Source organism: Scophthalmus maximus, chromosome 4 (assembly GCF_022379125.1).
Source record: "Scophthalmus maximus strain ysfricsl-2021 chromosome 4, ASM2237912v1, whole genome shotgun sequence".
Taxonomy (NCBI): Eukaryota; Metazoa; Chordata; class Actinopteri; order Pleuronectiformes; family Scophthalmidae; genus Scophthalmus; species Scophthalmus maximus.
The window spans coordinates 10,362,869-10,390,068 of NC_061518.1; the positions used below are offsets into that span (position 1 = coordinate 10,362,869).

Below are 27,200 nucleotides of genomic sequence, written 5' to 3' on the forward strand. Positions count from 1 at the left end.
AGGAGCTTGATGAGTAAAGCAGCCAGACACAGGGGGGAGGGAGGAAGTGTGATAGAGTCACGCAGGCCTCCCATACTCCCCAACCCCGCATGTGGTTCAGACCAGTCAACAGTCTGCGGAAGATTTATTCAAAACGGTTTAAAATGTGGTTTAGGGATGCATCTATCTGACAGCCAGTGGTGGCAGATCTGCAGCAGTGGTTGCAGAACACCACCATGTTGTCAGGTTAAGGGGGGCATAAGTAGTGGGTGGATGTTGATGGAAGTGTTGTTGTAGCTGCACAGTCTATATGGTAATTGGATAACCAGGTAAGTGGAGATGGGACATAGGTCGCAGGGATGATGAGGGTCCGCCTCTTAAGGCTGTGTGTGTGCGCGTGCGTGCGTGCGTGCGTGTGTGTGTGTGCGTGTGTGTGTGCGTGCAATTGGGACTGCAGAGGAAGGGCAATATGATCCTCGTAGGATTCAGAGGCCCACACACACGGTCCTAGAGAGATCTGGCAGTGAAATTCAAGATGACCAGTTGGACAGTGAAGGGGGGGGGGGTTAGTGGAGTTCTATCCAAGATTAGGGATTCAGAGCTGATTTTATATTTCTGTGTAGAGGTTTCCTCAGTAGACCTAATATAGCATTTTGTCCCTCACATTTCATTGCCAGCAAAAAAACAAACATTTTCAGTAGTATGTATGTACATGTATGTATGTATGTAGCGTGTCTTTCTTTGAATCATCCTTATGAAGACGTCAACGCATGCACTCCATATTAGCTCTGGTGGAGGAAGCAAATCAAGTCCTGTGTGCATATTTTTCATGCTGCCACACGCCTATCTTTGCTTGAAGTTGGTTTGAGAAATGAAAATCCCTGCGGCTAAAGAGAAGGGCTTTTTCCAGACGTTTTTTCATTCATGTTGCACTCCAAAAAAACTCACAGCACTCACGAAGGATGTGTGACACAGCTACCCTGTTTATATATATATATTCACACACGCGCAGTTTACCATTACTATCTCATTTGCATGTTTTCTGTTGTTCAGTTGATAACATAAGATGCAGACAGATGATTATATTTTGAGACATTTGAGAATTGATTCTCTTGTTAAACTCTGAGGATTCAAAACAGAAACAAGCAAAATTGTTAAATAATCACAAAGAAAATTTAAATATGTGATTTGTTGTTGGGAAAAAAAACATAGAATTTAACATGTGACCCTCACCCAGTCTGGGGTGACCTTAACCCAAGTTTAACAAACTCCAATTCAAAGCTTTTCATTGAGCTCAGAGTTGTACCTTGTTTCTAACTGATTCTTTTTGTTTTTTTCCACAGTGACCTGAGCATGAACAACATCACTGAGCTTCCAGCACATGTATTCAACAACTTCCCCTATCTGGAAGAACTGTGAGTACATGCCCCCTCCTTCTCTCGCTAATGATGTATTTACTCTGTACAATGTTGACACGAGGGCCGGGCTTTATGATATGCACACCTGGGCATTCGAGTCTGCACTGCAAAACAAAGTGCAGGCACACAACACGCCCTTCTTCTCCATCTAAAGTAGAGCGCAGCTTTACGTGAGGTAACGAATCACTCACCGTTCCTGAGTTGAACAAGGGCAGTTATAAAAGGTGCAGTAAACCTCAATTAAAAAGATGAGGTGAGACGACATGTATTGAAGCTGCAATCATGTGACGTCCTGTGTGGATTTTTTGCTTTTAAGGGATTATCAGTGTGGAAACAGCACATCTATGCTGTGGGCCTTTGTTGAGTGGCCTACGTCTAATCTTCCTGTGTGTTTGTTATTTCTTTACTCTTTTAAATATTCCGCTGTCTGGCTCGGTGCTGCTGGGAGTCGGAGATAAAAATCTGTCTACCTGATATCAGGTAACACGCAGCCCTGAGAATTCAAAGTGACCAGCGAGCAAACAGCAGTTGCATCTCCACTCGGTCGACATGTTTGTTTGTTTTTTCGTGCATCTTTCAGCCATTGAGTCTTCACCCTCTTCTCTTCCATACAACACCCCAATTTGCTTTTGTCGAAAGGCAATTTACTTTTCATCACAATTGTGTGGAGGAATGCAGGACAGGAAGGAAGAGGGCAAAACAATGGTTTCCATGGCAACACGGGCAAAAAAAGCAACCTTGTCTCGCCGCGACTTCTTTTCCTTGTCTTTCGATCGTCATAATGGATCGACTCTCGTCAGTTTGGGGGCATCCGTTTTCAAAGAACGCTGTTTTGATTGACGCGCACCCTCGGCTCACTGGGGTTTGTTTAACCTTTTTCCTGGGTTCGTCGCAGTGAACTGAGGTAGATGACTTTTTCGCTTTAGGGGGCTGCAGCAGTGTCAGTGAACCAGAGCATGGGTCCTGAGGGCAAAGGCGGGGAGAGTAAGAGTTGACAGAGAAAGAGAGTGGGCCATCCTCTTTCACGACAGGAGTGAAGACAAGGGAGGACTCTTCCCTCCGTAGTCACGCAATCTCCCCTGCTCTCTTTCTTTCTTGCCAAAGGCACAACAAAGCTCAGCCGATGTGCTGACAGGTATGCTCTGTCTCCACTGCAGTTTGTTTATATTCTTAAAAATTACCTGCGACCAATAGACTATACAGACACCTGGATTTTTCCTGTCTATTTTTCCTGTTTTGTAAAGCATCCATGAAATTACTTTCATTTGAATGAAAAGTACTATAATCTTTCGATCGATGTCGAAATCCCCAGCTGTGGAGAGACGATTTAGTCAGTGAACACAACGCATTGGCTCGCCGACAATTCTTCCATTTTTTTTTTTTAGTTATGGTCTGGATTTATTTGCTCATTTGGTTTATTTCAGTAAGTCAGTTAAATGAATAGGATATGTAATATTGGTTACTGCAGGAGAAAGGAGCCGCTGGTTCCATGAAAGTTTGTCCCCTACTGTGTTGCCCCGTTTTGAAATGTTCTTTATGAAACAAAGTTCATTTTCAGAGAAGTCACGTTATGTCCTAAGTTTTGGCTTAGTGGACAACTTCCAAAGTTATATATGATGCCCAAGAGCCTGCTGCAATGGGGAAGCCCGTCAGAGGCATAAATAAGACCATTAGTAAATATAATTCACTTCTTTGTTGCATCTTGAAATGAAACCGGTCTACAGCTGCTGAATTTAATCTAAAATGAATTGGATGTTTCCTGCCGAAATGCATCATGTGAGTTGTAGTTAACTCCTACTCGGAGGTTATTTCTTTATGAGCGCAGGTAGGTCGATTTTTTTGTTTTGTTTTTACAAATAACTAGATATTTGAATTTCTAATACAGTAAAATCTTAATATTGATGATTCAGCCAGGGGAGTTTCAGGTTTCCAAATAAAATCCCTGTAACATTAATCCATGAGGAGAATCACTAACACTTCACTCTGTTACAATGACAGGGTTATTGAAAAAGGGTCCAGCGAACATTTTCATCGAAAACATGAACAAAGTAAATGAAGTCATCAGCACATGCACAGCTGCCTACATCAACAGTGATATAGAAAGGTGTGTGTTGCACATGTGGGAGCTTGTTTGGGTTTTTTGCCACAGCGGTTTCCCGATTTACAAATAAAATTCTAACATTACTGCAAAGTTTGAGGCTCAAATCCTGTTTTTTCTCAGTGATGTCAGCAACTCGTGTTCGTGCCCTTTACAGCTGTCAGACCACACTGCAGGGCTCTTTGTCAATTTACCATTGACAAAGGTGAACCTGTGGGAGTGGTGTTGCACAAGGAGAGAGGATTTAGTCTTTCCTCAGTGAGATTTAGCACATTCTTCTGTCCTTACCAAAGCCCGGGGGGACAAAGTACTGCGAGAGATGCAAGAGGCGAAGAAGCTGTCTATGTTGTGAAAACTGAAAAGTTTTTGTCAAACCATGTTTGCAAGTGGGAATTAGTGGTTTGTGATTATTGATTATTGGTTGTGAGTTTTCAAGGAATTAAGTCATATTAAAATATTATAGGTAGGTATTTTGGGGGCCTATGCCGCTATTAAGGAGTAAAAAATTCCCATATATTGGTCGATATATATATATATATATATATATATGCAATGATTTTTAAGATTTCGTTATCAAACCCTAATGAATTAGACATGTAATTGAGGCTTGATATTTTAAAGTTTAACTTTTTTTAATGTAACATTTCAACTGAAATTTACATTTTTTCAAAAAAATAATCTGTAAAATAAAAGATTCCATAATGGCCAACAGATAAAACGATGGGGTTCTAATTTTTCATGTGTAGGCATCCATATGCTTGTAAATGTTCCCATTGATTGATTTGTCGTTTTGGTGATATTATGAATAGTTGAATATCAGGTTTGTCTCAGAGACAAATCATTCGGAATCAACAGTGTTTTCATGACAGCTTCCTGTCGAGCAAAACAAAATGAACAGTAAACCTGTGACTGGCCACAAATGACTCTCAAAATTGTCCTTTTTCACCACTGGAACTGTGTCCCTGCAAACTGTGCTCACTGGCTCGTCTGTTACTCCAACATAAATTATCTTTGGTGCCAGATCAATTTGTCTCGCTGGCCATGTATACGGCCTGGAAGCTGGAGTTTCAGACGTACAGATGATTTATCTACAGAGTCTATTTTCATTGCACTTAGTTGGGACTTTGCATTTATTAAAATAAGACGTAGTTTCTGCGGCAGCCACATCTTGGTTTTTTTGGGGGGTGTTTGAATTTAGATCTTTTTTTTTTATTGAAATATATTGCACACAAACAAAAGGTGAGGTTTTGAGTCTGCGTGAGGTGAATGTGGTCTTCTAACACAGTGAGCTTTGGTTCTCAGGCTCACAGCCAGCAGCTCCTGTTGCAGGGAATTCGGCCTGGACTGACTCACATTGCAGAGTGATAAATGTGTCGCTAATCTCTCGGGCCAGATAGTATACTTGGGCTCTTGTGTGCCAGTCTTTCTGTCCCATGCTTATTTACACCCCTATTTCTTATACACTTCCTGTTCTGAGCAGGAAAGGGAGGGGTTCCCTCCCCCTCAAGTAATTTGTACAGAGACTGAAGCAGCTGTCTAATGATAAATCAGTGTCCAGTCCAACATAACGATTCTCTTCTCGCTGTCCCAGTTGGCCTGTAGATCAGAGTTCTACATGCCCCTGAAAGACAAAAATATGAAAAATACTTTCCCCCATAATCTTGAAAAATGTTAATTATAGTGGCCCTCTAACAACATTATGTAAAACGACATGACAATCAGCCCCTTGCACTGTAAGATATTCCTTAAACATTTACAAGTACATAATTAAAAGGGCACAGCGCCGTAAATGGGATGCCAACATTATATTGCGTTGCTTGTTTACACTCCTGTCCGTGTTTTGTTTGAATAAAACTGAACACTGTGAAACATTCGGACTTATTTTGTCGCTACTTTCTGCAAGAAACGACTTCCTTCGAAAAGTCCACATCAGTTATCAACGTTAGCTACAGTAAAAGCTACAGTAAAAGCTGCACAGTGACCGGCTGGAAGAGAAAAGTCCCACATTGAACACATTGGAACCAGTGACAATAAATGTATCAGTAGCCTGTCTATATTGTTTTGACCTTACATAAAAAACAGTTAGGCATCACACAGCAACTTTGGCTACAAGGCGAAAGGACTAGTGTATGATCATGTCAGTATTTATTTCAGATTTTTGTATTGACTTTAATACCAGACAACTTCAAACAGCCTCAGTGGTTACTGTAGCTGGGTGCATGGCGACCTAAGCCACAAGTACCTCAGTATTTATTCAGCTGACGTTAGACTGCTATATGACGTGACACCCGCAATAACAGTCAATTTGGGTGGAAACACTATAATCAGCAGATTTACACTAGTTCTGAACTTAAATTTACCTTCACACCAAATCTGTGATATATTGGGATATCACGTCCAAGCAACTGTCAAGCGGATGGACCAGTGGTCAACCAAATTTCTACATCAACTTTTACTGGCCCCAGGCCACTGAGGCATTGGGCTATTGGTAATGTCGGACCTCGCACAAATGAAGAAGTGTTAATGGGGAAATAATGTTATATCCATACGGAGCTTGTATCAGTGGTGAATTGTCTTTTTACTGTCTCTAAAGAAAGCATTGGGCAGTGATGGTTGGGAGGCACAGAAAGGGATCTGAGGAGGGGACATCCAGGAAAAGTTCTAATCTCTTGTGGGCGACGGGCGAAGTGACAACAGGCAATGGCACAGACGCATGTCTTTGACACCCCCAGAACCCGTGTTCAGCTCTTTGAGAGCCGTAACTTGATCTACATAGGCGCTGGATGTGAAGTCCTCGACACTATGCATTGCCTTATTTAGAAATACAATATACCCCGTGGCTGTTACAGTGTGTATTGCAGAAAAAAAATATTGTTTCTAGTAGCTTATGAGAAATGTCTTAAATGTAAACTTGACTCTTTCTCTCACACAGACGACTTGCGGGAAACGACCTGTCATTCATCCACCCGGAAGCCCTGTCTGGACTGCATCAGCTCAAAGTCCTGTAAGTATACAACCTCCCTGCCACCTCCACCAGTGTCAGCACACACACACGCACGCACGCACGCACGCAAACACGCACAGACACACGCACAGACACACACACACACACACACACACACACACACACACACACACACACACACACACACACACACACACACACACACACACACACACACACACACACACACACACACACAATTTTGGCTGTGACAGCGTGAAGTTTTCCACACACTGGGGGGGAGAGGGTAAATACTGCAGTTGGTGGTAACATTGCAGTGCTGTAGGTTATTGTCACCCTAATCATAGCCATGCAGCTTACATCCATTTGGAATTGGAAACTGTAGCTGCATTCAGACATGAACTCCAGAAAATGTCCGGTATTATCGGCCCCAGACATTTTCCAGAGTTTGCCGTTCACATATGAAGAATGCAGAAGGACATTGTCCGAGTCAGACGCGTTCACGACAGCAGGGCCATTTCTGGAACATCCAGGTGAGAGGTGACTCTTCCGGAGATTTTACTGCTGTATTCTCACATGGGCTCACTTGGACATATCGCAGAAATGTTGCCAGGAGACTGGCAGGAGAAGTACCGCAAAATGTGCAGAGCAACATTTGCGGACATTGGCATTCACACATACAGCCCATCTGGAAAAACTTCATGAAAGTGCCGTGACTCCACTTCATATCTGAAAGCAGCTCTGTGTCTCTGTGAAAATAGTCAGGCAGCACACACACCAGTATGCTTGGATAGATGCGGACACTGGACTCTGTTGATTCTTTAATGAGCCAAAAGTTTAAAGTCCTGTTGAGCTACAGGTGAGGTCTTGGATACCAGACTGAAAAACACCAAACACATGGAGGCAATTTATATATGCTCATGTTGAGTAATTGATAGTCAACAGAAATGAAAACTAAAGTATTATTTATTATTCTGACACGAAAACGCAGGAAAACCTGTGTCTCTGCCAAAGTGATTAATTGTAACCAGTGTGGATCAACATTAACAACAACAACACACAGAGGAGACCTTCAGAAAGCCCACTAGCATAGTTAGCATCAGATTTAGATTGATGATACTAGAAAAAAAAAAGTGTTATGAGTTGAGTTGAAATGATCATTTTGCCGTTGTACCTTCAGGATGCTCCAGAATAATCAGCTGAAGACTGTGCCTGGTGCGGCCCTGAAGAACCTTCATGCTCTCCAGTCTCTGTAAGTCTCACACTCACCCTCACACTCACACCCTTTAAAATTGTTGTGGACCTTTACATATCAGGGAAACACTCCCTGTTATTGCTGCATAGACTGTAATTATTATTTGGCAGTGACATCGTGTTGGTCAGATATGTTATTAGATGAATGTAGCTTCATTTGGTGGTACTGTCAAACTGGGCCTTGCAGCATTGCCTCAGCTTTGGTCTGAAATTTGTCTTTTGAATTGTGGGTGGAACATGTAAATGATCCAAAGGGTGGTGATGGTGCAGTCATTCATAAAAATAAGAAATAGAAATAATTCTACTATGGCAGTCTCAAGCCATAAGGTCACTCCAGACCAGTTAGTGCGTTTTGTGTATAGCCCCCTGTTTGCTCTAGAGGTTGCAGTTGATGAGAGAGGTGTCTTGTCCTGAATTCTTCGACAGGAAGATGTGCTGCAGTCGTCAGAGCCGCTGTCAGATTCAGCACCGCGGTGTATTTACACAGCCGACCATCCAAAGTGAAATTCCCAGTGTTTGTGCCAAACTAACAACCACGTTCTAGACAGTAACTCACAAAGCTAGAGCAGAAGCAGCAGTGCAGAAACGATATGTGAAGTCCTGAACGTTTGTTTTGTGATTCAAATTTGCAAAACAAATTTATGCAAAAGTTGATATTTAGGCACCAGTGGAGAGTTAAGTTTGAGGCGACTAACTTGTCAGTGGGAATGGAGTTGAGATCGATACTTGGCGTTTTTTTTAAATATTGGTTGGCCGATACTAACGATATTAGCTTTTCACAGCACTTATGTTCACCGATATTAAATCTTTTATTCTACAGAATAAACAATGCAGATTTTTTTTTAAACATTTGACGTAAACAGCGGCCATCACTTAGAGTGTGTTAAATATTATTTTTCGGGTAAGACATCAGTATGGTGAGGGTAAAGCCTTCACTCTTCCTCTAAGTTACACATTTGAAATTATTATAGTCATTATTTACTCATCGACGTTGCTGATGTCATTTAGGGGCGGCTCCACTCATATCACATACTTTACCCGTGCTGCAGTGTTTGTTGTGCCCTAAGCCCAGCAACAGCCCTGTGCAAATGTAGGTCAGTTCTATTCAGCAGAACTGTTGCTCGCTCTTCTGTCCTTATGTTGGATTGCTGGGTTTTCACCGAGCTTGTGTGTTTACTCATAACAGTCGGCCCTCTGCGTCCACTGAATGTCAGTTGCACTGAGACCATAACATGTACACGTCTTTATTTGTGCCCCCTCCCACCACCGCCACTGCTTTTGAATTTGACAGGGGCTAAAGGAGGAACGGATCCATCTGGAGAAACGTGCTGAAAATCCAGCTTTCAGCTATTATCACTCCTCAGTATCCCTCCTTGCATCCCTTATTTCCCCTCTTTTTTTGTTCCTCTGTTCTTTTCTTTTTTAACAGATGTCTTTGCTCTTTGAGGGTTTTAAGGTCTGTAGCTGAAGTAATATGCTTTGGCAGAGTCAGGACTTGGTTTGTATAAAGCCTTAGAGAGCTAAATGTCAATCAAGACTGTTTTTCTTCCAGCCCAGACACTTGAGGAATTTTGAGGGAGGACGAGACACTTAGTGAAGGAGGATCGCAGGAGAAAACTGTTCCGTGATGGTGGTAAAAACACCAACAATACCTATTTTAAATGAAGTCTCCTTCATTGTGTCCTTTATTACAACTAAGGTATTGTGGTATTGGTGAATATTATCAGTTTCCTTGGGTTGATGCTCTCCAGTACATTATAGTTCATGGTGAACACTAATACACTGGATTCCCAAAATATCAACAGCATCATATGTGAGAGTAACACTAATTAAAAAAAAATTAATCCATGTTTCAGAGGTGATGAAAGTGTTAGATCACTGCGGTGGTTGCAAACAGGCAGTGGAGCCACAGAGCGAAGCGCAAACCTGAGCCTGCAGTTGCAAGATGTTGGTAATAATCAGATATGTCCCTGAGTCATTTGTAGTCTGGGAGGATGTTGATGTTGAGCTTCTGGCCCTCTGCGCCAAGACGAATGGCATGAGAGGTCGAGCAAATACCACCTGGGGTGGAGTCAACATGAGTTCTATGGTGAATGCAGATTCAAAATTAGGTGCTGTTTTATCTTCCGGATGTTCTGAGAGGACGTAGGCGATGTTATAGGAACTTTGTGGTGCAGTTTATTTGCAGCTGATTGGACCCAAACCCTTGCCTACTAACTCATTAAACGTTGTTTTGAATCATTTTCCTTTTCAAAATGCTGTTTTCAAGACCTTTACAGCAGCAATCACATGTATTTTTTTAGTTTAAGCATCACATTGATTGAATAACTCGGTGTTTTGCAGTCGCCTGGATGCGAACCACATCACCACGGTTCCAAACGACAGTTTCGAAGGCCTTCAGCAGCTGCGCCACCTCTGGTTGGACGATAACAATCTGACGGCGATCCCCATCGGTTCTCTGCGGCACCAGGCGAATCTGCAGGCTCTGACGTTGGCACTCAACCGCATCTCGTACATACCAGACAACGCCTTTGCAAACCTCACCAGTCTAGTTGTGCTGTAAGTCATGTCAAGCTATGAGTCTAATTGAGGTTTAGATTGGAAATCTGTACAGCGTGTCAAAGTGCCAAAGTTTACAGGTTATCTATTTGACTAATGCTCCGGGCTGGTCGGGCCTTGACGGTGGATTTAGAACAGCTGTTCAGTTCATGGGTATGCACTGATTTCTTCAGGTGTACTAAAATGTCCCAGTCATAGTCGATATCAACTTGAACAAGATATAGTGATGTGTTTAAGATCAGTGATAAATGAACAAAATTTTGTAAATAGATGTTATTAAGTTTTCACGGTCCATCGTCCTCACGATTAATTCTTTCAAAAAAAATTCCAGTTACACATCATGACATTTAATCAATCATGGCTTTTGGTGAGAAGCCTGAGCTTCGTGCGTGCAGTCTTCATAGACCCACACTAAATGACTCAGCCGGAACAACCTGCTGGTGTACTTTTTTTTTTTTTCTCAACGAACCTTAATTAACCAGGCACACTGACTGAGTACATTCTCGTGTTACTAAAATGACCCGAGGGGGAGGCTGAAGAAGTAAAATCATTGAGCGTTAAGTAGATCAGGATATTTCTCGAGTTGAAAACCAACACATGCAAATTCTCTGCAGTGCAACGATGTCGGTCTCATCAATGTCTGAGCTGTAACATGTAATGACTGGGTGGAAATTTTTTTATAGATGATAATTTTTATAATTAGCTAACTTTAAGATCTTGTCTCTACCTTCCTGGGTGTTGGTTGGTAAAATCTGTCAGTGCTGCTGCTGCATCTAAACCAAAGAAGCTGCAATTCCTACTTTGTTTTTTAAAATATATTTTCTGCATTATTTGGTCCCCACAAATCAATGCAAAGTACTTCTCCTTGTGTTCTCCTCGAACTCTTAATGTTTCCTCTTGAGTGACTGCAAATCAGATTCAAAACACAAGCATGGTTTAGTATTTATTTCCACAACTTAGTTACTAAATCAACAAAATGGGTTGCTGCTCGTGTGCGTGTGTGTATGCGCGTGTGTGTGTGTGTGTGTGTGTGTACGTACTTTTAGAGTAAAATATGCCACTGGGGGTTTGCATTTGAATGTAAATGACACTTTGGAAAAGTTACTCAAGTCCATCAGTCGGTAATGTAAAATCAAGATAATCTTTTTGTTTTATGCCAGGTTGGAAATTCTTAGAAACGTCCATGAGAGGAACTTGAACAAGTACTGAGTGTGGTGCATTACAAATCTGAGGGATTGTTTCAAACGTGCATTTCTTTTTCCACTGCTGCTGTTATAGACGCACACACGCACGCACGCACGCACACACACACATACTGATGGTATTGCTGCAGGGTTTGCATAAACATGCCAGGATAAACAGGAAGAAAATACTTTATATCTATTGGGTCAGGAAAGTCTTTTGCATACACACGTACAGTAGAGACACCTGATTTCACAAAAGAAAGATTTAAAAAAAAAAATCTGTCACGGCACAAAAATCCCGCAGATGTGTGTTAATCATCTTTTGCTTTTTCCAGGCATCTTCATAACAACCGAATCAAAGCGATAGGAGAAAACTGCTTTGCTGGACTCTTGAACCTGGAGACACTGTAAGTGGGCCGCCGTCGTGCTGTGTGCATCAGTTTGAGTTTGTTTGCGCTCGTGTTTGTGTGTGCTAACAGCTCCCCCACCCACCTCTGCTCCAGTCCTCCAGACATCATTGTGTCCACTTCCTCCTTTAATTGCTCTAGGATAAATAGAGCAAAGTACACGATGCTTATCAAATCTGCCCTCCCACTGTTCACTTCCTCCTGCCACACAGCCGTACCCAATGGCAAACAGCTACTGTACAACACACAGATATCTAGAGGAGACCAGGGATTTCCTCACACTTCTTTTTAATCCAAACTTCCAGTGTGGTACATTTGGCATTGAAAAGATTTCCAGAGTAAAGTCGTAACATGAGAAAAGTCATAATACTGCTAGAATAATGCTGTATTTTTTAGGTTACATGTCATTTGTTGAAGTGAGGAATGTGGAGCATCTTGTTATGTTTTACTTTAGTACTAGTTTCACAAATAATGAAATACCTAATCTTTTGGTACATCAGCATCACATTAACATCAGTATCAGGACTATTCCAAGGAAAGAACCACCCGCACTTGGAGTAAATGGCTTCTTTTGGGCTGGAGGAAATGGCTGGAGATTTTTTTTTCTTTTTGTAATATTTTGACTGTATTCTCAAAATATTTTCCCCATCAGTATGTCCCTAATACTGTGTGTTATGCAGGCCCATATTAAAATTCTTAAAGGCTGTTCTGCATTATAGCTTTTCAATGTTTTCTAGCCTGTAGTGTTCGCTTGTGTTTGGTATAATATGCTTTAAGAGAGGAGGTTGAGGTGTTGGTGATGGTTTGTAAACAACCAAGGTCCTGTGCTGAAAACATGAGTTAATTATTCAATGGACAAAAGATTAAAACATTTTTAATGATGGATTATCCTTCTGTCGTTCCTTGTTCAGGCTTTGCAAATTAGACGCTTTTCTGCTTTTCTGGGTGCCATATAATTGCAATTGGACATTTTGTAGACAAACCAATTCATAATTGATTTCAAAAAACGATTAACAGATTAATCAATAATGTACAAAGCTACAGACAAAATTTCAAGCTTCAGCTGCTTGTAACACAATGTGTCTGGAATAAGATTCCATGCTTTAACAGCTTTTTAAAGCATGTGTTTTAATTCCAGCAGTTCAACATGGACAGTTTTTGGGATTATGTGTTTACAGTACTTTGAGTACTTGTATTGGACAGTTCCTCATTGGTTATCGCTGCTCAAAGAGTCAAATTATTCATGACTCAGCAAAGTCCTATATTTTGTTTATAGGATCATAACAATGCTGTCAGTCGTAGTTATTAGTAATAAGTGTGTGACTATGTGCTGACCACAGTCACAGAGAGAACTGTACACTCCTGTATTGACAATGTTTAATTGTAGACAGTTTTTTTTTACCATTAACTGGTGGGCTTTAGAGGGATGGGTTTTTTTCTTTGCTTTTTCCATAATGCCAAGACCCAGAACTGACTCCCTCTTTCTCTCTCTGTCTCACCCTAGAGATCTGAACTTCAACAACCTGATGGTTTTTCCCAAAGCAATAGAGGCTCTGCCCAAACTGAAGGAAGTGTGAGTGCATTGTCCCGTTCCTGCTCCGGAAGGGAATTTTGTGTTTTGACATTTAAGTCGGGCTGGTGACATCATCAGAGCACGAAGGAAGCTTTAAAAGTCTTTAAGTTTTTATGTAAGAAGACAAATATCTGACAAAGTAGCTTTGAATGTAACAGTCTCCCTCTCAGTCAATTTTTTAACTACAGATGTTGTGAGGTTTAGTACTTCCTATTCACATTCTTAACAAATAATAGTATTATTATTATAATTATAAATCATTATTTTGCTCTTACACAAACAAAAAGTGTATCTAGTGGCTCTGATGATTACAGAGAAATACATTTATTGAAATTCTTATACTAGTTTTAACATTTGTGCTTTTATTTTGAAGGCTAAATGCCCCCCTGCTTTCCCTGATAAATAATTCATCCACAGACCACATTTTCTGTAGAAAACCTAGATATTAATTTGACATCTTTTATTTGTGCTTGATTTGGTCGAACACTCGATGCCTTTTGTATCATTATCATTAGTTTGTCTTTGTACGTTTAACATATAACAACGTAACTTGTATGTTGAGTCCATGTTGAGCAAAGTGTGTTGACATCATCTCTTTGACCTTCCTCCTGCAGCGGCTTTCACACCAACGATATTGCCTCTATACCTGAAGGGGCCTTCCGTAACAACCCCCTGCTGCGAACCATGTAAGGTCAAACTCCCCCTCTGCGGTAATGCACAGTGCACAGTATGCTTTCACATAGTGTATTATCCGACATGGCTTCACCAGGTGACCGTCCAGAAGATGGTGCCATTCTTGCACAGTAAATGACTTTGGTTTGAACTCTTCCCCTATGCTCTTGCTGCCCTGACAGACATCTGTATGACAACCCCCTGTCCTTCGTGGGCGCCTCTGCTTTCCAGAATCTGTCCGACCTCCACTCCCTGTAAGTCCAGCTGTCGAGAACAAATCACCACGAATGAGTTCTGTGTGAACTGTGTGTTTTAAAGGGTCCGTGTGTCTTGTTTCGTACATACCAGCTCATGCTTTGATGTTCATGACTGATCTTACTGTTGGTCCCCAATGTGTTTCAGGATGCTGCGTGGGGCCAGTATGATGCAGGACTTCCCAATCCTTACGTGGACTAATAACCTTGAGAGTCTGTAAGTGAACTTAAATGCAGCGTCTGCAGTTGCGTATGCTTTCATTTTTTTTCTCATAAGTGACTGATGAGGTTATTATACTTCCAGGACCCTGTCAGGAACCAAGATATCGTCCACCCCCGCTGATCTGTGTGAGGATCTCAAGTTGCTTCGCACGCTGTAAGAAACCTGAATAGTACTTAAAATGTACATTACAAATAGTTAGGATTTATGGATAGAGATTCCTCCCTACCAAATTTAAATTCTCATTCATGCGTTTTAGAAAGTATACATACTGATGCATAGGGAAATTGTTTATGGCCTAATTAAATCTCACGAAGTTGAACTTCACTAAATTATCCAACTTATTGTCTTCATTGTTTCATTCCAGTTGTCTATTTGTTGAAACTTTTTTTTCCCCACTCCATCAGAGACTTGTCCTACAATGAGATCGAGGGGCTGCCGTCGCTCCAGGGCTGCGTCCGACTGCAGGAGATGTGAGTGTAGAACATGTAGAAGTCGGTTCACAAATCCTTTCAGATAAGGATGGTAACGATAAAAAGACAGATCCTATTTCATGATTGAAATAGTATAACTTAATGATGAACGATCAAGGTATAAAGGTGATTATTTGCTTGGTTGTAATATGTTAAATTCTTGTTGGTTTTTTTTTTAAATCTACAGAAGCTTTCAGCACAACCACATTCAACAAATTGAGAGGGACACTTTCCAAGGTCTCTCTTCTCTCCGTCTACTGTAAGTCAACTCAGTCATACACACACACACACTGGATGCTGTAAAAACAAAAAGGTTTTTTGTCTGGATTGTGAGTTGATAGCACTTTGATTTTTACACAGAGACCTGAGCAGAAATGAAATCCGAGTTATCCACCCGGATGCTTTCCTTACCCTCACTGCCCTCACCAACCTGTGAGTATGACCTGTTACTTTACCACCTTTGAACTCCAGGTACATGTCATTGTTGGGTTCTACCGCCATTTTGTTTTTTGTTGTGTGCAGAGATCTGAGTATGAACTCTCTGACTGTGATTCCAACAACTGGACTGAGCGCCCTCAGTCAGCTAAAACTGTCAGGGAACCCACAGATGAAAAATGTGCTGACTGCAAAAAACCTCCCAAAACTCAGGTGAGGAGGAACTTCTGTGGCCTCAAGTTCTTGTATCTTGTAAGTGTTAAAGAGAGAATGTAGAAAAATGTAACACCAGGCGGCCTTGTAAGTTTGGGCTTAAAGCCGTTGACTATGTAATAGCAACATTTCAGGTTTGATTCAAGCCAGTGGCCTTTGTGATAAACCATCTCTCTCTCCCACAGTTTTGCTGACAGCTCCCTGCTGTCACCCTGTAATAAAGTCACATCGTAGCACAAAAAATCTTTAAAAAGTGAACATTTAATTTATTTAATACATTTTTTTGGTATTTGTTGAAAGGTAAAGAGAAAGTCAAGCTGCAATGCTAAATTAAGTGAAAAATAAATGAATAAGTTGTAAATTGTAGAAAATGCTTGAAGACAAAGAAAAAGACAGAAAGAATACAGGTTTGAATTAGAATAGCATAAAATAAAAACAACTTTTAAATAAGAATAGAATAAAATAAACCAGGTTTGAATAAGAATATAATAAGATAGATTGAGAATAATATAAAAAATTTTGTCAAATATAAAAGAGGATTAAAGTAATTGTTTTTGAACTGTCAACATTTCAACTGTCAAGAATTGTTTTCAGAAAGAAAGATCACATCATTACAAGACACAGTTCATACACAGATATGGTCAATTTATAATGAGGAATCCATTCTCTTGTACTAGTGTGTAGCATATTTAATATTTTTTTTGCATTTAGTGGACTGTTTCCATACTTTTTGTTGTCACTAGTGAGGAAAAACAAACTAAACAGTTGTATTTCATGAATTAAGAGATATTGATGTATTTCTTAACTGGCTCTTATCATTGCCTCAAATATATGTTTCACTGGAAATCTTTTGTTGATCATAACAATGTCTCGTTGAGCGCTCTGAGTCCAAACTGGAGCTGTAGAAAACACGGCTGCTCTGCACAAACTCCCTGCAGTTGAGTTGTTTGTTAATCAGCACAGCAAAAGAGAAAACCACCACCAGTCCTTTAGTTTTTAATAATTTGGACTTATCCTGTAGCGAGCAAAAAGTGTTAAAAAAAAATTGAATATATCGCTTTTCCTGTTGTGATTTCATTTCAACTGCACCTCTTCACTTATGTTTAATGAGAAAACCAGCCTAGTCTGTTTTGTCCACAGCTGTAGACACTCTATGGAAACATCCAAATATTATTATTGGGAAAAAAATCAGAAGGTCCAGGTATTTGCTGACAAACACATTATTTATTCTTTTTTTCCAGTATGGTTTTAAGATTCTGGACCATCTGTGTTATCAACACAGGATTTTACAGCCTCTCTAAATGTTTGTTGTTTGGTCTTCAGGTCCATCTCCGTCCCGTACGCCTACCAGTGCTGTGCATTCGTTGGATGTGACTCGGTGACGAGTTCCTCTGAGGAAAATGACATCAAGAAATCTACAGGTGGGAAAGCTGCAGGCAGAGCACAGGAAAAGCTCATGCGTTGGCGAAAACATTTGTAACATTTAACATATTTAAAAGCAAGTCAAAATATCAGTGATTTATTTTTTTTACAGAAGCCTTTAACAGTATTTCTTATTCTCATTCCACCAGATGTAGATGTTGAGCGTACACTAGTTTTCATATTTATTTATTTTAACAACTCATTTTTGTTTCTGTCTGAACCGTTCAGTGTCTTTTATGTGCATCAGGGAAAAGTTTACACTTTTTATTGCATTTAAACAACTTTAAATAACTGACTTCATACACTGTCCTTCATTGTCTTCAATGTCTTTTGCTTGTCTGTGCAAACATGACTTGGGTTTATTAAAGTTCAAGATTATGATACCTTACTATAAATTTGGTTTCCGGAAACAAAACACTTTTTGACAAGGCTACTTTTTAGGATTTGGATTGTCTTTTTAACTTTTTTTTTTTTCATCAGGGGAGGATGTGGAAAGAATCTCAATGATAATGAACTGTTCTCCATCACCGGGTGAGCATTGATCAGCTTTTCACATCTTTCATTATGTGTCTTTGTTTTTACTTCTCTCAATCCATGTTTCAGAGCTTTTGAATAATCAAAAAATAAATGGCTAAATCAAGTGTCAATTTTTTTGAACAACCACATTGTTTCCGTCTTCAGGAGCTTTCAAGCCTTGTGAGCACCTCCTGGGTAACTGGATGATTCGTCTGACGGTCTGGTTCATCTGCCTGGTGTCGCTGGTCTTCAACAGCCTGGTGCTGGTCGCCACCTTTTCCCCCGCACACCGGGCCGCGGGCCACTCCCACTCCCTGACCGCGACTCCCTCTCCGGCCAGGCTGCTGATGGGGCTGTTGGCCTTGGCCAATCTGCTCACAGGCACGTATGTCGGCGTGCTGACGGTGCTCGACGTCGCCACCTGGGGCTCCTTCGCAGAGTTTGGTGTGTGGTGGGAGATGGGGCCCGGCTGCCAGATCACAGGAGCTCTGGCCGTCTTCTCGTCGGAGTGGGCCGTCTTGCTGCTGTCCCTCGCCGCCGTGGAGCGCAGCGTGGCCGTGCGGACGATTCTCGGCAAAGTCATGATGTCACCCAGGAGGAACGGTGGCAGCCACCGAGGATGCTGGAGAGGAGATCAGCGCTTCACCCTGGCTGCAGGACTCCTGGGGCTGCTGGCTGCAGCAGCAGCCTGCCTGCCTCTCCTGACCGCCGGCGACCAGTCGGCCTCTCCCCTCTGCCTGCCCTTCGCTGGTGGCGAGAGTCCAGCTCTGAGTATTACAGTGTTCCTGGTGCTGCTCAACGCGCTGGCGTACCTGTTCACCGCAGCAGTGTACACCCAGATGTACTGCCACCTGGGCAGAGTGGAGCTGGCCGATCCAGAGCAGACGGGTGCCTTGCGTCACGTAGCCTGGCTCATCTTCACCAACTGTATCTTCTTCTGCCCCGTGGCGGCTTTCTCCTTCGCCCCTCTCCTGACTGGCTCCGCAGCCGGCGGCCCAGAGATCGCCAAGTCTGTCACCCTGATTTTCTTCCCGCTGCCGGCTTGCCTGAACCCAGTGCTGTACGTGTTCTTCAGCCCGGCCTTCAGGGAGGACTGGCTAAGACTACGCGGCCGCGGAGGTTTGACCAGGGAGGTGAAGGCCGGCGCCGCAGGTCACGGAGACGATGGCGGTGGAGGGTCGGAGCTCACAGACGCAGGCTCCTCCACCCACCTGGGCTTTGACTGTGGGGTTTACTCGCAGCTCTGCGGAGAGACAGTTGTATGCGAGCAGTGCGAGGCGGCGCTGCATGCCAGGACCTGCTCTTCCCCCTCGTCCTCCACAGTCTGTAGACACTTGGTGAAGTCTCACAGCTGTCCCACCCTCCTGGCGGGAGCAGCGGTGTGCCAACGCGCCGAGGGGTTTTGGGCCGACAGCGCCACGCCCTCCGCTCAGTCCGAGTACGCCGACGAGGGGGACTCGTTCGTGTCGGACTGCTCTGACCAGGTTCAGGCCTGTGGCAGAGCCTGCTTCTGTCAGAGCAGAGGACTTCCTCTCGTACACTACTCATACAACATACCTCGAGTCAAGGACTAAAGACGCCACAGATCTCTCATGTGAATTTAGATCCTGCAAGAAAATGTAAACCTTTTTTATATCGGACAACAAAATGTGCCAACGACCCTGTTGACGGACTGTTCAGCAAGCACTTATATAAACAGACATGCAACCGACGATTTAAAGGGAACTCGGAACTCGGAGGACATTTCTGAGCTGAAATGAGCACGTCATGTTAGGAACTGGTCAAACGATCCTGCAAAGGAACAAATCTTGCCACCCGTGCCTTCCTCCTGCTCTCGATGGTGGATGTCATGACGTTGCGATTTATGTGTCAAAGAGTTTGTGATTTCTCTTTGATCTGTGCGTCTAAGCTTTTTAAATTTAAATTTTTCTACTTTGATTTTTTTTTAAATGTAGCAAAGTGTAGTAATCATCCTAGACTTTCCTGCTTGAATGTAACTTTACGGCAGTCTTCACCCACCAGAGTAACGTAATGTCTTCCTGCCTGTGACCGGACGCTTCATCGATGTGTGGATGGTAAAATGCCAGTTTCCGCTTCTTTGCTTTAAGTTACTAAGACTAAGAATGTGATAAAAGTAGCAGATGTCACTGTTTTAACAACGACCGTGCTCGTGGTTTTGAGAGATGTTATTTATTGTTTGAGCTGCAGCAGTCCGGGTGGAGACGATTTCAGGTGTATGAACGGTGGCCTTTGAATGATGAATATACAATATAACCATAGCATTTGCCAAAATAACAGCACTTCTATTTAATTTTCTTTTCTTTCCAAGTTGGAATCATTATTTTCTTAAATCCTGCTCTACTAAAATCTGGGCCTTGTTTCTGAGTTTTTTTTGCCGTCATGCTCTTTGATTTGGATCAAACATCTATAAAAATATATATTATATAAATATCTATTTTTTTAAGTAGAGTAATACTTCAATGAGGCCTGCTTTTATCTGATGGTCAGATTGTTTGGCTGAAGGGACAGTTGTTGACTTGACGCTGAATTAAATAGCTTAAAAAAAACCAATGGATTGAACAAACAATATATAACATATTAATCAGTGATCTTAAAATATGCTGGTACATGGATTATACTACCTTCAGTTACACTAAAGCTCACCACTTTCTCCTGCTTCTTATTTTAATGCTAAAATAAGTGCACAGATATCACTGTGGTCTTGCTTTCTTCATCTTATGCCTGGAATGAAAGAGAATATTTTCCAAAATTTCCCAAAAATAGAAAAACAACAAGCCTAAGTTGTCTTGTACACCCTCAAATTGTAAAAGCTTGTTTACAAACAAGGCACAAACAGGAAGTCCAACGATCAAAACATCATCCGTTTCACCACATTCTCGTGAGGGAAGTGATTGGTGAATGTAATCGCCACCTTCAACATAATTCAACTTGATTGCATCAAGTAAAACACATGAACACGGCGTCCAAGGTAAACACGTGACTGTAATCTTTCTCTTCCACCTCCTCCAACGTGAACGCTGCCCGAGACCGCCAGCCAGCTGAGTCAACAAGAAAGTGCTTCGGCGGTGCCAAAAAGTTGGAAATGGATTATTAAGTAGTATCTACAGTGATTTTCCTTTTGCATTTAAGTTAATAAGGAAAAAATAAAATGGGCATGATGGAACAGAAGCAGGCAAATAAGTCCCGTGTTGAAAACGTGAGGAATTACCTTTAAACGAATTCACTGTCTCCGTTGTCTTTGCAATCCAGCTACATTATCGCCATTTAAATCTGAATCTGCCCGTTTTTTTTTGTACAGGTCATCAGAAGAGCTTTGTTATACTGTAGAACATATGAATATGAATCCCGTTTTTGCCCCGAGTGATACTGTGAGCGACGAGGGATTGACTGATGTTGTGGTGTGCTGGAGCATGACCGTACACATTGAGGTGGATACGCCCTCGGAGCGTGTATCCACAAGTGCCCGTCATGTGACTGCTCAGGAATTTAGGCAATGTAGGGAAACGTTTTCTACCACCAACATGTCATTCTTGTGCCCTGATAATGCACCGTTTAATTGTCATCATTTTTTTTTAGGGGTTTATTTTCTGTTTTTAACGTAGTCGCGACTGGGTGTGTAAACTCTTGCACCAACCAAAATGTCCGTTGATTGTTTTGATATGTCTTTTGTCCCATCTGGTGAAAATGTACAAATCTTTTAGTATTTTTTTGTATGTAAATTATTTGAAAAGTTCAACAAGTAATCAATAATGGGATGCTAACTAAGGATGCTACCTCCTCAACTGTAGTGGCTGCCAGCAGTGCTTTGTAAGAGAATAGTCTATTTTCATTTGTTTGCATTCTCGGCTTTATGTCGACACTTGTGGTTGTACATCATCATTTTAGTTTGTGGGAGGAATCTATGTACTGTAAACTGTGATTTTATTTTTTAAATCAAACTATTAACTATGAATTTTTTTCCGTTGTTCCTTTTATAGATCAATACTTTCAGAATAATACCGAAAAAAATATCTCACCGAATTTCAATTCAAATTAAATCTTATTTGATGTTTTTTCATGTGAGATCTCCTCAAGTTGTTATTTTTATTTTGTTCGAGTAGACAGATAATTCTTTACATTGTTTATGAATAAAATTTGAAGAACATAACCATTTATTATTTACCTTTTTGTTCAGACTGAAACACAGCAATGACCATTGTCTTCATCAAATATCACTGTACTCTTAACCCTGTTAAAACTTGTTCACATATCACACCGTCCATGTTAATGCAGCTTTACCAGTTTTGCGTAGCTGCATACATTGTGTTTTGGGGCCGGGGATAATATACAAAATTCTACTTACGTAGATTAAGTACCAAAACATACATGTGTATTTCCATGCTATTCTCGTCTGTTCTTTCACTTTTTAATCCACTATTATTTATTTGACTGCTTTAGTTATTAGTCAATCAGATAATTAATGCAAGTTGCGATCAAAATAAATCACAATGTATTTTTTAGCAGCACCATCACTATCATGATCCACATCATTTCATGATTTTTCACAAAGGCCCCTCTGGGATTGTGAAAAGAATCAGACATGAAATGTGAGGCCTGTTTGGCTTTGAACCGCGACGCAGGCGTTTCATTCTTAATCTGTGGATTCTGGTGAAGTCTCATGTCAAAACATCTGACAAGCGCAGAGGCGCTGTGAGGCGTCGGTCATGTACGTTAATCGAGACACTGTGGCAGGTACAAGGCCTCACCGGATCTTCTGCAGCTGTACGCTCAGAGGAGGAGCGGGAGAGAGGGAGGGCACGGGTGATATTTACATTCAAGGCATCAAAGGAATGACTTGTTGAGTGATGTCGCGGCAGCCCCCGCTCCACAAAACGCCGCCATGTGTTCTACCTCACCGACACATGTACTCGGCGGTTAAAAGGGACATCCCACATATTCCAGCCCTTCACCCACATCCCTCTGTGGCGTGCACATTAGGCACATGCCGCACACTGCTGGCTTTACTGAGGCTTTGTTAAAATAAAACCTTGAGCCTCTGACAACTCTTGACCGTTCCTCTGGACTCCTGACCAGCAGGCTTGTTGCAGTCCAACTGTGAACAAGCAACGACGACACACGTGACTCAATGACATCTCCATATTTTGTGTTTTTGAAACATTTTCTTTTTTTATGCATCCAACCAATCACACAAAACACTACAATCCATGGGGGACAAATCATAAATGAATACTGTCCATTATCCATATTTACCGCACACCATTGTCCGTCTCCAGTTTTTGAAATGGTCGACAGACCATGAAACATTTTTCAAATAAAACATAAACATTAACACTTTAGTAGATTTAACCATGAGGCCCCTGGTACATGTGGTACATAGCAGTGATGACGACTTGGTGCAAACACAAACAGGTGAAGATGCAGGTGACGAGTTTCACGTGACACAAAGACGTCAAAGATCAGGAGTCACGTGGCCGGCGACAAATCAACCTTCTCTTCAGTCAGCAGGTTGAGCGTCTTACTTTTCATTTTTCTTTTCATTTTTCTTTTCTTCTTTAGCAATTTGAGCTGCAAGGCAGGGACAAAAGATAGGATGCAAAATTAGAATGGTAGACTGGTTTCACCAAAATATGAAAAACATATTTTGTCCATGGAAGCAGTGGAAACAAGATGAAAACAAAATATAAATGTATTATAATCTTTAAGTTAATATGGTTTTATTCAATAGATGCCTGTTTACACATGTTCCAATTTTTCTTATATTCTGAAACACATTGATAGAAAAATTTGCATTTTCAACAAATTAAAAAAAAATCAAGTACACTGTATATTCTCTGATTTACATTAAGGTATGTTTCTCTTCATAACAGACTGACGTTGATTTGATGTGGACTTGAATGACTTGCTACTCTTAAAGGATGAAACAGAGGATGAACAGAGAAAAGTCTAAGTGGCTCATGAAAAAGAGGACACATTCTGTATGTTCCTGTCGTTGTACCACCCAGAGAGATACTCACAGCGAACCTCCAGTTTACACTCCACCGTGTCTTCTCCACTGTCGTTCACTGCTTTGCACGTATACACGCCCCCGTCAAATGTACAGGGCTTGCGGATCTCCAGTGTCAGGATGCCTTGCTTACTGAGCATTCGGTACTTGGCTTCATTTGTGATGTCCATCTTGTTTTTGTACCAGGTCACTTTGGGCTGATAAGGTAGAACACAATATTACAGGTGATATATGTTATTATTAGTCGACCACCAGCAAGGACACAATATATTTGCTGTCCGATAGTAACAATCACGATCTCCAGATTTATCTGGCGGACACTGTTTGACTGACATACGAATCCCCCAAAAAATGTGTGGCTCCTGTTACCAATTGAACACATCTGACATTTTTGTTTTTGGGTTTCATCAAACATATAATTTTATCGCAAATATCCTTTTTCATGTCGTGACCCTACTGACCTTCGGTATGCCTCTGACTGAGCAACTGAGGGTGGCGTTGTATCCTGCAATGACGGAGCGGTTCACAAGAGGATGTGTGAACTTTGGAGCCTCTGAGAAGTCGTGGTCCTTGTAGGAGGGCGGCTTGTAGGCGATACCTGGGGAGACAAAGGCCATGTATCATGACACATACATTATCGATACTTACAGGGCATAAAATCTGAATCACAAATGCTAATCATAACTGTCGTCTTTGCATTCAGAGCCAGACCTGTTTTCTGGATGTAAGCGCTGTCTTTCGTGTTGCAGGCCTCGTCGCTGAGGCCCACCTGGTTAATGGCAAAGACTCGGAAGACGTACTCATTCCCCATGATGAGGTCCGACGCAATGCAGTTGGTTCGCCTGTACTGTTCGAAGACTGTAAACCACTCCTTCATGTGAATATATAAACAAGTGTCAGATTCAGTTTATGTATGTTGTTTAAGTTGTACAGTATGTGCTTTATATGCATCAGGTCCTTTTCATTCAGACAGTTGTTTCCCCACTAAGTCCTCCTGTATTCTCACATGGGCCCACTCTGACCTTCTTCCGGAATTTTTATTTGCTGGCAGGAAAAGTTTGAGCCAATGTCTGTGGCACCATTTGCAGAAATTGGCGTTCTCACACAGCAACTCAGGAAAACATCCAGACTTCAGTGCAGGTCTTAAAACTGCTCATGTGTGAGCTCTGTGATGTCCTGTACCCGACCACTCACCCATTGTCAGCTGGGATTGGGCCATGCTCCATGACCCTCCATGAGTGATATTGATCATAAATGGATGGGCAAAAAATTGTATCTGAATTTATATAAAGTTAACCATTTCAACTCATAAACCCACTTAGACCCAAAGGATTAAATAAACTGACACAATCTAAATTGAATACATTTTTGTTTGTTCACTCAGACATATTATATCTGCTGATTGAAATATGGCAAATGACCTTCAGAATCTACCTGAAGCTAAAGGGGTTGTGCAACAGTTTATATTTATTCAGGTGCAAGTATGAAATAGGATACGGGTGGATTTAAAGTACACGTGCCCTCGGCACTTTCATCTTTGACATCTAACAGTTACACAGTACGTTGTTATTGGTAACATGATAATCAACATCCCAGCGCTTGCTATAAAGAGATGCAAATGAAATTAATTTGACCCTAATAATGAACACGGCGAAACATGAACCATCCACCGAGCTGGGCAGGAGAACAATGGCCCTGCGTCACTGCACAGACGATCCGGACCAGGTCGAGGCTGCGGGGATAAGATTAGGACATTCCTGGTCGACATTGTTCCTGGCAGCTCGTGGTGGAGGATGGTGACAGCTGCAGCTCTTGCCAACAAGCCCTTAATGTATCACTCCTGGCCCACAAAGCAGACTGTGTGCTCAGCATTGGCTGATTACAGTATATATGTGTGTCACGGGAGAGGCTAAAATATCCCTCTGTGTCTTGCAACATTCATCCTCGCACGTGTACAGACATTTGTGTTTACGGAAAGGAGGATGTTTGCAAATGTGACTGCACATGGCAGCCCAGTTGGTGGCTTTCAGAGGTAAAACTAAGGCCTGCAGTGGATCCGTTTCAGGTAACAAGAGCTATAGTGACCAGGGTGACTTCCTCTGAGGAGAATTCGAGATGTCATATTTTTTTCCACTTAGTTTCTTGTAACCCAGACCTGACTCTTGAGCAGCTCTAGGCCATGTTCAAATTACTTCCAATGTATTCAGGTTGGGAAGTGTCCTGTTGTTGTCAAATCTTAGCGTTTCAAAATAGCTGCTGTCAGACAAGTCCACACATTTTTCCGAAAGTTATCCGGGGGGCTGTTTGTGGGAACACAAATGTCCACAATTGTTTCTCTGAAATTTTTCAGGAAGTTTTCATGCCAGCCCTGACATTAAATTTCCAATAACTGTCTGAGTGAGAATACAGCAGGAAAATTTCCGGGAAGATTCACAGCCAGCAAATGGATGTGTTGATGACTGTAAATAAAATCTCTGCTTTCTTTCAGCGTAGTTATCGTCTTCTCCTGCCTCCTGCGTGCTCGACCCCAGACACAGAGTGTTCGGGAAATCTTTCTGTCGCTGTGAACGTGTCTGACTCGGACAATCTCCTGCTGAGGTGGTCATATGTAGAAGGAAAACTCCGACCCAATTTTCTAGACATTTTCCAGTTATCAACCAGTTATGATCATGCGTTGCATCATGATCATGACAAGGTAAATAATCTGCTTTCTGAGGTCACAAATAATGTCACAAGGGGGAAAAAATTTTTTTTTCAAGTGTAGCTGCTCCTTATCTGGTGGAGCAACATTGGGAGCTACTGTCTGGATCAGTCTGAATGTCTTCTGGCCCCTTTTGGATTTTTTTGGAAATAAACTGCGATCAGCGTTTCATCCTTTCAGATTCGGGTCCAAAGTCACATGCATGTAAATCATCAGTCAGTAAATGATTTAATTTCAATAAGAATTGCATCAATATCAGAATCTTCTGTTCAGCTTCATTTGAATGTAAAATAAAAGCAGATGTAAGCTCTGTTGTCTCACCATGGTCTTCTTGTCAGCTTTCTGAACGGAGTAACCAGTGATTTCACAGTTACCGTTGTCCTTAGGCGGCTTCCACTCAAGTGCCACATTGAAGCCCCACACATCCATAATCTTCAGAGCCTCGGGAGGCCCAGGGAGATCTACAGAAGGAGAGAACTACAGTGTGATTTCTTTTGAAGTATCCTCCACCAAAACCACTGAATGACAAGAAGTCACCAGTTACAGTGACATTCCTGTTAGTACCCACAGTCGGCTCTCTCCATGTGTTCAGTCCTGCTTACCGACAATCTGCAGATTGACACACGCTGTGTCTTCCACGTTTTCAATCTGCACCTGGAGGTCGTACTTCCCAGAGTGCATCCTGTCGGTCTTGCGGATGAAGAGGATCGTATCCAAGTCGCTGTTCCTCACACTAGCGAACGTGGGTTTTAGAGGCTCCCCATCTTTGCTCCATGTCACCTTTGGCCTGGGCTTCCCCTGCGTGACCAGACCAGAGAAAAGATTATTTCCA

The 27,200-nt window shown here is 41.9% G+C and overlaps 2 protein-coding genes across 16 annotated transcripts in view; one reads left to right on the forward strand and one right to left on the reverse strand.

Annotated features, from left to right (window-relative positions):
• The window catches only part of lgr4 (leucine-rich repeat containing G protein-coupled receptor 4), a 29,090-nt gene extending 7,280 nt beyond the window's left edge, over positions 1-21,810 (forward strand). For both annotated transcript variants that reach the window (XM_035627906.2, XM_035627905.2), the window contains exons 2-18: positions 1,323-1,394; positions 6,428-6,499; positions 7,641-7,712; positions 10,058-10,273; positions 11,793-11,864; positions 13,369-13,437; positions 14,052-14,123; positions 14,292-14,363; positions 14,512-14,580; positions 14,668-14,739; positions 14,991-15,056; positions 15,244-15,315; positions 15,417-15,488; positions 15,579-15,704; positions 17,028-17,125; positions 17,607-17,657; positions 17,808-21,810. In XM_035627906.2, coding sequence (XP_035483799.1) covers positions 1,333-1,394; positions 6,428-6,499; positions 7,641-7,712; positions 10,058-10,273; positions 11,793-11,864; positions 13,369-13,437; positions 14,052-14,123; positions 14,292-14,363; positions 14,512-14,580; positions 14,668-14,739; positions 14,991-15,056; positions 15,244-15,315; positions 15,417-15,488; positions 15,579-15,704; positions 17,028-17,125; positions 17,607-17,657; positions 17,808-19,216 — 2,742 coding nt within the window. In that variant the 5' untranslated portion in view covers positions 1,323-1,332 and the 3' untranslated portion in view covers positions 19,217-21,810. The remainder of the gene's footprint in view (positions 1-1,322; positions 1,395-6,427; positions 6,500-7,640; positions 7,713-10,057; positions 10,274-11,792; positions 11,865-13,368; positions 13,438-14,051; positions 14,124-14,291; positions 14,364-14,511; positions 14,581-14,667; positions 14,740-14,990; positions 15,057-15,243; positions 15,316-15,416; positions 15,489-15,578; positions 15,705-17,027; positions 17,126-17,606; positions 17,658-17,807) is intronic.
• A 992-nt stretch (positions 21,811-22,802) lies between these two features.
• mybpc3 (myosin binding protein C3) overlaps positions 22,803-27,200 on the reverse strand; it is a 30,461-nt gene continuing 26,063 nt past the window's right edge. For 13 of the 14 annotated variants that reach the window (XM_035627903.2, XM_035627904.2, XM_035627891.2 and 10 more), the window contains 6 exons: positions 26,971-27,166; positions 26,690-26,829; positions 24,379-24,538; positions 24,129-24,265; positions 23,678-23,864; positions 22,803-23,228 (listed from right to left, as the gene is read on the reverse strand). In XM_035627903.2, the coding sequence (XP_035483796.1) occupies positions 23,179-23,228; positions 23,678-23,864; positions 24,129-24,265; positions 24,379-24,538; positions 26,690-26,829; positions 26,971-27,166 (870 nt within the window). In that variant the 3' untranslated portion in view covers positions 22,803-23,178. Of the gene's footprint in view, positions 23,229-23,677; positions 23,865-24,128; positions 24,266-24,378; positions 24,539-26,689; positions 26,830-26,970; positions 27,167-27,200 lie in introns of those variants that run through there. The other variant, XR_004790455.2, reaches the window with a different exon arrangement.